Genomic DNA, 10858 nt, shown 5'->3' with positions numbered 1-10858 from the left:
CCACGCTTTCTTTTATAATTATTTAAATATTATTTAGAAAATCATTTATTTTCTCCTTTTTAGTACACGAAAGCTTGTTATTAAAACGGTTTTATTAAATGTATAGGCAGATAGACATGCTGCAAATGTTTGAATACAGAAAAAATACAATTTGAGATCTAGAAAAAGCACGCAAAAAACCGAGTATTGAACTGTATGACGTCATAGACCAAGAAGTTGTTTTGGATGGTACAGAATAAAATTTCAAGTCGGAGTTTCCATACATTTTTCTTGATAAGTAAGTCTTGGTTTTAATTATGGTCACGTTTATATTATGTGGGTAAAATTATTTCTTCCAGAAATCAGTTGTGTTTTCTTGTTAGCAGAGGAGTTGTATTTAGATTGATTGAGGCATCAGTTAGATCAATATATATATATATATATATATATATATATATATATATATATATATATATATATATATATATATATATATATATATATATATATATATATATATATATATTCACATCTAGATATAGATCTAGTATGTTATAAATATAGAATCTAGATCAAGATGTAGATCTCGATTCCACTCTAGATCTAGTAATGCCATTATAAAAAAGCGTCAACAGTTTCGTAACCTACCTTCCAACCCACACATTCAAACAACATCTCACATAACTCAGTTCTCCTTCAAAATATTGATTACCGTTAAAACTATTTCACTAAACTTTAACAAACACATTATCATAACTTCCAATACTTTTGAAAAATAAACCAAACACTTGCAACCTTAGCTAAAATCAAGATGATTCCATACCCCATGGCAGTTTTATTTCATTAAAATCTCTCCGTTTTCAACATGCTTTCATAGACACAGTCCCCATGGGTTCGTCTATCTACTGATGAGAGTTTACAAATGATCATCATATATTTTGCATGAATTCTTCAACCTGCTCTTTATACTTTTAAAAAGAGGACCATATATTTAGCATTTTCAGTAAATTATATATATATATATATATATATATATATATATATATATATATATATATATATATATATATATATATATATATATATATATATATATATAAATCTATAATGGGCCACGTTCGCCCTTCTCTCTCTCTCTCTCTGTCCGCAAAATATTTTCGCCGGACATCACATCAGAATCTATAGCGATATATCGAGAACTTTTTTACGGACTTTTGTTGAAAATAATATGTTAGATGTTTTAAATGTATAACCACAATTTTATTTAAAGAAGAAAAATAAAAAATAAAGGCGTATTCGAATATACAGAAACAGTATTATTTATGCAACCGGAAAAGTGTATAAACTTCTGACAAGAACGCATTTAACAATGACGTCGCTTATTGTTTACACTAAAACACTAAAACAAGAGCACGAAACTGATGACGTCATCTTCCGAGTTTAGAATTTAAAAAAAAAGAACTATTTCATTCAAATATGATTTAGAGCTATGTACGCTAAGAAATGTAGTCTACACAATACGATATTCTCGGCCTAAACTTAAAAAAAATATTTTATCTATTTGGATTCTAGATCTAGAGATTCTAGATCTAGACTAGATCTAAATCTGCGCAAAAACTACACTTAGACGCTACGTCGCTAAGATCTATTCTAGATCTAGATTTAGACTCTATTTACTGTAGAATCTCTTCCAAAAATAAATTTGTATAATAAACTTTTTCAGGACTTAAATATTTTATAGAAATCTGTGTTTGTTTAGCAATGAAACTGGCTAATTTTGGGTAAAAAAAATAATTTGAAAAAATAGGCATATTCGTGTAAGTTATTTTTTTAAACACTTCTTTTATTCTCCATATTTTAAAACCTAATTTTTTTTTATATGTGAATCTTCCTTTTTTTAGACTATAAAGAAAGGAACTACTTTGGAAATCTTTGTTTATCTATGCAATTTGCTAATCTCTATAATATATGAAGCAAAGTTGTTGGGTGCCCGATATCGGGCACTTCCCAGCGCCGCAGGCGCTTCAAATTTGGCAGGATTTTGCCTTGGGGCGACAGAACACGGGGGCCGGTGCCGGTTGGCCTAAAGGTCTACGATGAGGGGGTCAAAACAGACCTCGACTGACCGGCGCCTTATATGAGCTATAAATCGAAAAAAATTTGTCCACGTAGGAACCTCTTCATAACTCCTGAGGTCGTAGACCGACCCTCGGGCGAATTAATTAAGCATTCAAATTCTCAATGTTTTTGAAAGCCTAAGCGAAGCTGGGCAGCATGCCTAGTAAATATATATATATATATATATATATATATATATATATATATATATATATATATATATATATACTTTTTTGTTTTTTTTATTTATATAATAGATTTGGAAGGTTGCTAACTGTTGTCAGCTTACGCAAGATGGCGTCACAGTTATCAGTAGCAGAAGAAAACGCCAGTCGCAATACTACGAACGCCATCGTCCACAGAGAATCAGGTAGCGGCAACACCTGTTGCTTCAAAGGCTCTGGAACTAATAATACCATTTATTTTAGTGGAAAGGGAAGTTTTAATGATGTTAAAGTCTTCGGCTCAGGAGGTGGTAACTTTATCTACATCAACTGCTACGGGAGCTGCAACGACATCCACATCAAAGGGACGTGTCAAGACTGCACCATCACTGTCAATATCAGGGGAAGTTGCCATGACATCATTGCCAACGTCAGCGGAATAGGTAACAACATCGTGGTCAACAACGACGGCAGTTGTAACGACACGGTGGTCACCGCCGGCGGAAACGCCAACAACACCTACATCACCAGCAAAGGCAGCTGCAACGACACCGTTGTTAATGCTTTAGGGAGTGCGAACAACACCTTAATCACCACCGGTGGGAGTTGCAATGATACCAGTGTCAACACCGCGGGGAATGCGAACAAAACTTTAATCGGCGCCCGGGGAAGCTGCAACGACACGGTGATCTATGCCGCGGGGGATGACAACAAAACCATCATCGCTACCAGCGGAAAATGTAATGACACCGTGATCACGGAAATAGGAAGCCAGAACAAGACAGGAAACTGCAACGCAGGGAACGGCAACACAGGAACCGGCAGCAGTCGACAAGACACGACAGCTACCAACGGCTGCAGAAAAAGGTACGGGGTTCGTGTCTTGTGTGTCGCGTTGCTAGCTCTAAACTCTATGGTGACGTGTAACTGGCTCTAAACTCTATGGTGACGTGTAACTGGCTCTAAACTCGGACATGTAACTCGCTCTAAACTCTATGGTGACGTGTAACTGGCTCTAAACTCTATGGTGACGTGTAACTGGCTCTAAACTCTGACATGTAACTGTGTGTTCAGAATAGTAGATAATACTTTTTACCTTTTAAATATGAAAGTTTTTGGTGATTAGAAATATCGTTAGTTAAAGGAACGAAATGTGAGGTAGGCCTACATTATAGTACAACTTGTACAGGAGAGCCAGGTGCCACTATCAATGTGGAATGTTTACTTATCAATAGTCGTAAACTAAACGAGTATCACATTGTTAAAGTCCACGGTTCTTTTATTAATGCCATCGAAATCAATTGATTCAATGGTGTATCTGTCACAGACTGTATTATTAGGTATGTTTATCATATTGTGTTTTACATGAAGTTGCATGAATGTAGAGCACCTGGCTAGCGGAAGGACTGTCTGAGCGACTCGTCATGTATTTTTCCATGCTTTTGGGTGAGATCGCTCATTGACGTAAGGGGAGAGAATGGACCGTATAAAAGGGGGCGCAAGGTGAACGAAAGTGGGCTTGGACTGTGATTGTGTAGTAGGATGTAAGATGTCACCACGTCATTTTTCTACTGTGGAATATTATTATTATTTCTCTTGGACCCATGTAAATAAAGTTTGAAGTTATAAAGCACTTTTGCTCGTATTCTTGGATGAACGAACCCACAATAACAACAGTATCATATCATCAACAATATTACTGCTGTTACATTGGTGTCAGAGGTGGGGGCAATTCTTTTCTCAAAGTGGTGTCGTTGAAATGGTTCAAGGTTAAGATTAGAGCTAGAAAACAAGATTAGCGTCAGTATTAGGGCAATGATAATCAGATTTCTCGGATGAGGTTCGCGATACTATTTTCGCCTTGTCCACGTATTAAGTTAAAATATGTTAAATTAGTTGTAACTATTTTATTTTATTTTGTAATTAACCTTTATTTCCCCCTCCCCTTCCCCCCTCTTTACCAAATGGACAGCAGTCAAAGAACAGATCCTTCATTATCTAAACCGGAAGTGAGATACAGCCTCACCCCTACATCTTCGGACTCTCCCCAGTCGGACTCGATCTCGCATGACATCGTCGCCAGTGAGATCGAGGTCGGTACGGAATTTATCGAGCTCGAGTTCCCCCCGTACCTTCCCGAAGACCAGACGGAAACTGCCGAGGACCAAGCGGAAACTGTCGAGGACCAGGCGGAAACTGTCGAGGACCAGGTGGAAACTGCCGAGGACCAGGCGGAAACTGCCGAGGCTGATTACGAGGATACGGATAACACCGGCAATTAAGCAAGAAGAAAACTTCGGGCAGCTAAAGAGGTGAGATCATGCGACATTTTTAACAACATACACATAGGGTAATAGAGGGCGTTAAGAGCTGTGTGGTATTAAGCCCCAATCAACACCCCCACCCCCACAAAACCACCAATAACACTGCTAATCTACTTCGGAGGTAACAACCACTGCTGTTCTTTGATAACAGAGAAGCAGAGGATTCATTTTATGTAATTTATGACCCACTTGGTCCAATAGGGAGAGGATGAGACAGGATTTAATCCCACTGCTCTTTCCCTAAAATTTCTCATCTCCACATAACCATTTTGTGAACTTTTTTTCCAAATAGACATAACTTGGGAAACTTCACTTTGTAATAAACCAAATGAGTTTTTCAAGCCCATTCTTTGTTCCTGTATTAGAGCATTGGTTGTTGTACAGTTTAACACTATTTTTATAGCTATGGCTAGAATAGTTTTATTTTGGTGATTTTTTTTGCACAGTGATTATTGGTGCCAAAACAAAATGTCCGACATTTGTCCCATTTTACCATGCTATAAAATTTTTATCATTATCAGAGTAAAAATTGACTGATCATTACCATCATGGTTTTATTTGTTAGATAATAACTAAATCTACATGAATACATTAATTTTATCCACTAGCTTGCCTGTTCAGAAAAGTTATAACAGATACTGTTATGTGGCTCTTGAAACCCTATGTGCAAGTTTCTCATTTATTAGACCACTGAATATGACACTGGTATAGGAATAGTTAACACAAAATGTATTAATTGTTAAACAGACTTGTGTCTAAATGATAGAAATACAATTCTAACCTGCTAAAAAGTAAAAATTCAGCCATCTGATGTTAGCCAGGTAATTTTTTAAATGGTACACGTACTTATTACCCCTAAGGGGCAATACAGCCGACTCAGCCCCCACCTGTTTCTAACCAACCATAAAACTTCTAATCTCTTTCTAGGTAACAGGAATAAATGTTCTTAGGTCTCAGCCAGTCTGGGGTGGTATGTTATGTAATTTATGACCCTCATGGTCCAGCAGGGAAGTAAACAGACACATTAATACCACTGCTCCCCCCTTACAATTTCTTACCCCCATGATACCCAGCCCCCACCAGTTTCTGGCCCACCATAAAACTTCATCTCTTTGTAGGTAACATGGATTACAGTTACAGATCTCAGACAATCTGGGGTGGCATGTTATGTAATATAGCAGGGTGGAGACCAAAGAGGAATCAGTACCACTGCTCTCCCCTCACAATTTCTCACCTCCATGATAGCTTGACCCCACCTGTATCTAACCCACCATAAAACTTCATCTCTTTGTAGGTAACATGGACTAAGTTCTTAGATCTCAGCCAACCAGAGATAACATCTCCTTATGTAATTTATGGCCCTCAGGGTCCAGCAAGGAGAACAAAAGGGAAACCAGTACCACTGCTCTCCCCTCAACATTTCTCACCTCCATGTCATGTTATGTAATGTATAGCACACATGGCTTATCAGGGGAAGCATTAAGGCAGATTAGGTAGTACCACCCCTTTTTACATACAAGAATGTTAACTCTGGACAGCTACACACTAGTATACTAGCTACACACTAGGCATACTAATGTGCCTACTGTAAACTACTAGACTTGAGGCCCTATGTACACCTGCAATTGTATCAATTGTAGACTGGGCCCATTGGGGCCTAGTGATAGCTAGAATCAGTTAAAGTGTGTGTACACAGCATTAACTATTTTGGGGTTAGAAATTAATTATTTTTATTGCAGAGTTAGTCTAAACTCTAAACTAGGAGATAATACTTATAGCCCCATTGCCCGGCTCCTTATACCCCAAATCCTGATTTTGGGGGTATGACAATAAATGTTCAATTAAACCCATTTAAAGTATATTTAATAGACTGGTTATTATTTTTATATTGTGTAAGTTATGTTAGAATAATTTTGCCATATTTTCAATACTAAAAAATTCTTAGATTAGTAGAAATCTTTAAAAATGTACAGGTGCTAAAAAGTGTGGCTCTTAGGTAAACGGAAAAAAAGTCACAGGAAAAAAAACACAGAAAAAAAGTCAGTTTTTGTTAGGAAAAAAAGTCACAGAAAAAAAGTCACAGTGGAAAAATTTTATCAGAAAAAAAGTCACAGAAATAAAGTCACAGAAAAAAAGTCACAAAAATATTTTTAGAAATATTTTTATTTATTTGTTTAGAATTGTAAAATGTTGTATGTTTATTGTTGTGGGTTGTATTTTTTTATAGCATAAATTATTTATAGACGTTAAAAGCATTATGGTTTATAACAATTGTAAGTAAAAATACTCTAAAATAATGTACACAACAATCTCAACATTTGTTACGTATTTAGTTAAAAACGCAGTAGAAAATTTAATTATAAAAGAAATGTACGCAAATTTTGCCGTAGGCTATTCTCTGGTCGGCCTCTCCTCAGTAGGCATTGTCCGAACATATTTTGTGTTGTTGACGTCATGCGTCAATGACAGCCTTTCAACCTTGTCGGCTTTCTGTTTTGATCCTAAGTTTTGTTATGTAATGAGCGTGATAAATGTGGGCAGTAAAGGTGGTTGAATTTGGTATTTAAAAAACAAAACAGGATTAAAACCGTGGACTTTGGAGCATTCTATTAAACGCTACTAATCTTAAGTTTAACATAATTACAATCTACATACTTCATACTAAATATTTTAGATGAATTATAAAAATTACTATGCGTATACAGCCTACACACATTACATTACATTTAATTAATCCTAAGTTAATTTGCACTCTCTAAATATTTAATACATAAAAGTATTAACAAATATCATGCAAATATATAATTGTGACTTTTTTTCCTGTGACTTTTTTTCCTGTGACTTTTTTTCCTGTGACTTTTTTTCCTGTGACTTTTTTTCCTGTGACTTTTTTTCCTGTGACTTTTTTCCTGTGACTTTTTTTCCTGTGTTTTTTTTTTCCTGTGTTTTTTTTCCTGTGACTTTTTTTCCTACAATCGGCTCTTAACGCCCTCCTTTACCCTACATAATATGCATTACATCTCATTACACATATCAAGCGTAGAATCTACAATATGCCGTTAGAATAATATTTCAGTTAAATTCATTAATTCAAAATTTTAACTCTGATTATTGTCAGTCAGAGTTACAAATTTTATCAGAATACTGTCAGTGGTATCGTTATGATGAAAACCCTTTTAAAAAGCCTATTCTTTACAAAACTTTTTTTAGTTTTTCATTACAACATCAATTTAACTATCAAGAAAACGTTTCTTAATAAGTGGAATACCATGTGTTACTAGCTGATGATCATACACAAGTCCGTAAATGGGAAAATTAGGGTTTGGACTTTTTGAGACAGTATCTTTATTTAATCAATCTTTCCGGTGTGTCGTTTTAATATTATTGTATTTGCAATCTTTAAAGTGATCCTCGACTATAAAGGCTTAGGTCCTCAGGCTTGGATAGAAAAATAAACCGGGAGTTATCCTCCTCTAAACTTTCTCAAATAATCTTATACAACACTAAAGGGGATGGCAACTCGGGATATAGATTGGGGGGGGGGGGGGGGGGGGGGGTTCGCATCAATGTGGACGTCTACATGCAGAATTAAATCCCAAAATACTTAATTTGATAATTTAAAAATTAAATTTTACAAATGCATATAAAATGTAGATTATACAGTCAAACTATTCAATATTGACGGTAGGTAAGTTGGTATGAAAACAGGTAAACTATTCAAGTGGTCATACCTAATAAAGTGTTTTTCCCAGTTCAAATGTTACGACACATTTTGACATATAGTACTTTGTCTTTATATACTATGTTAATACTTGGGCTAAAATTAAAGCTTATTTCATTAAACAATAGCCAAACGAAAGCCCAATACAATACATGTATTTTGGATCTATATTTCAGCTGAATATTTAGGTTTCACAGATTGAGTTATAAGTACGTACTACCTTTAGAATAAATAAACCGGGAGTGATCTCCCCTAAACTTTCTCGAATATTCTAATATAACACTACAGGGGATGGCAACTCGGGATATAGACTTCTAGACATGATTTTTAATCCATTTTAAATACTCACATTTCTTAAAATAGAATATAATCTCGTAGAAAAAAGAAATGCACACCAAGTGAACGCTAAATAAAAAGCGCATAATAGTGCGCAATATTATTAGTACTTTATAAATTTACATGCGTTTTTTGAGAAATCGGAAATAGCGTAAATAAGTACTTCCGGTCAACGGAAATTACTCAAAATTTGACAGAAGGTAGAGAATTAGCTCTTTTACTTACATATCAAATTTCATTCATCTTTCTGAAATAGTACTCAAGTTATAGGCTTTTGAAAAATTCAAAGTAGAAAAAGTACCACTTACGGTTATCGGAATTCGCTCAAAAGTTGATACGGATCTACGATTTTGATAAAATACTTATATATGAAATTTCACCAGCCTAGCTGTAACGGTACTCAAGTTATCGTGTTTACACACGGACACTCAGACACACAGACACACACACACACACAGACATACGGACAAGATTGCAAAATTATGTTTTTCCGTATCAGTGAGGTGTAAAACGTCGAGATTTGTAAAAATTTCGATTTTTTTTTTTTGCACGATTACAATACTTTCTCTATACTACGTATATACGAGAAAGTAAAAAAATGTCAGGCCGTATAGGTAGGGCAGTGGCGTAGCGAGGTCGAGTATCACCCGGTGCGGCACTTAATAATGTAACCCCCTGAGGCGTAGCGACCCTTCCCGGGAACAAACTGCCAATTTTCGATTTGCACTCCCCCCCCCCCCTCAAACTTTCGATTTGCACCCCCCCCCCCCTCAAATTTTTCTATATATATTTTGCTATTTTTTGCCCGGTACGGTCCGCACCCCCCCCCCCCCTCGCTACACCTCTGAGGTAGGGCACTCTACTGACATGATATAACTCACCTTTGTCACGCCTCTCACCCATAAGCCCATCCACACAACCGGTTTCTGATTGGTTGGCACAGTTGCATGTGTGTTGACAGTCTCGACCAAACTTTCCATGTTGACACACTGAATTTGGTAATATTGGTGTCAATATTTGACTTTGGTGAGAATTTATGGGACGGCTTGGCCTAAGCGGTAGAGCGCTAGGCTGGTAAACCGAATGCCTCGAGTTCGAATCTGGGTTCACGTCTGTAGATCGTCCTTGAGTTCCTAATTTATGTTATTCTGGGCAAAGTGCTGACTACATCTTCCTTTCATATGCCGGGGTCAAGAAACATGTTAACTCTACTTCATCTAGCTAGACACTGACGATAATCAGATCAACACAGCTCCTACGCCAAGCATACAGACTTTGCACTCTATAGCCACAATCATACAATCCTCACACATCTAAAGTCACAATCCTACAATCTTCACACATGTACATCAACAATCATACAATCCACACACGTCACAGCCACAATCTTACAATCATCGCAACCCTACAGCCATTATCCCTAGCTTTACTCGATCTACTTACGTCACCGAGATATAATTTGTACATTTTGTTTCAATCGCCACAAATTACCTTTACGAAATCAATATGTGAACAGTAATGAACTTTAAAAAATCTGTTTTTTTTTTATGTCTACAGATGCCCAAGGTAATGTTGACAGCACAGCCTTATACCTAACCAACCCCCCCCCCCCTCCCAACCCTCAGCCTTCCTTGTTCGCAGATATATCCCAAAACCACCACTCACCACCCGAACTTTTTAAAAAGTAACTCACCAGTCACCATCCCTATCACCCACCACCCCAAACTTTTAAAAAACTCCCCATCCCTATCACCTACCACCCCAAACTTTAAAAAAAACTCCCCATCTCTATCACCTACCACCCCAAACTTTAAAAAAATCCCCATCCCTATCACCCACCACCCCAAACTTTAAAAAAACTCCCCATCCCTATCACCTACCACCCCAAACTTAAAAAAAAAACTCCCCATCTCTATCACCTACCACCCCAAACTTTAAAAAAATCCCCATCCCTATCACCCACCACCCCAAACTTTAAAAAAATCCCCATCCCTATCACCCACCACCCCAAACTTAAAAAAAAAAAACTCCCCATCTCTATCACCTACCCCCCCCCCCCCAAACTTTAAAAAAATCCCCATCCCTATCACCCACCACCCCAAACTTAAAAAAAAAACTCCCCATCTCTATCACCTACCCCCCCCCCCCCAAACTTTAAAAAAATCCCCATCCCTATCACCTACCTCCCCAAACTTTAAAAAAAAATCTCTATCCCT

General features: G+C 36.8%; 1 protein-coding gene across 2 annotated transcripts; it reads left to right on the top strand.

The window, feature by feature from the left end:
* Positions 1 to 201: 201 nt before the first annotated feature.
* On the top strand, positions 202 to 10579 carry LOC131958265 (putative autotransporter ROD_p1121). Of its 2 annotated transcripts, none has more exons than XM_059323193.1 (4): positions 202 to 277; positions 2355 to 3128; positions 4237 to 4573; positions 10200 to 10579. In XM_059323193.1, the coding sequence occupies exons 2-3, from the start codon at positions 2392 to 2394 to the stop codon at positions 4541 to 4543; spliced, it is 1044 nt and encodes a 347-aa protein (XP_059179176.1). In that variant the 5' UTR covers positions 202 to 277; positions 2355 to 2391; the 3' UTR covers positions 4544 to 4573; positions 10200 to 10579. The 2 variants fall into 2 exon arrangements, with proteins under 2 accessions (XP_059179176.1, XP_059179175.1); XM_059323192.1 differs by having other exon boundaries at positions 4234 to 4573.
* Positions 10580 to 10858: the final 279 nt, after the last annotated feature.

The sequence above is a fragment of the Physella acuta genome, unplaced genomic scaffold, assembly GCF_028476545.2.
Source record: "Physella acuta isolate Inbredline_101_S28 unplaced genomic scaffold, ASM2847654v3 ptg001307l, whole genome shotgun sequence".
Lineage (NCBI taxonomy): Eukaryota > Metazoa > Mollusca > Gastropoda > Physidae > Physella > Physella acuta.
This window is presented reverse-complemented; position numbering and strand designations above follow the sequence as displayed.

Excerpts from the sequence above, each read along its gene's own strand:
- LOC131958265 (XM_059323192.1), top strand. The coding sequence starts at position 2,392 with ATGGCGTCACAGTTATCAGTAGCAGAAGAAAACGCCAGTCGCAATACT. Across the intron at positions 3,129-4,233 it reads ACCAACGGCTGCAGAAAAAG|CAGTCAAAGAACAGATCCTT; the intron begins GTACGGGGTTCG and ends CCAAATGGACAG.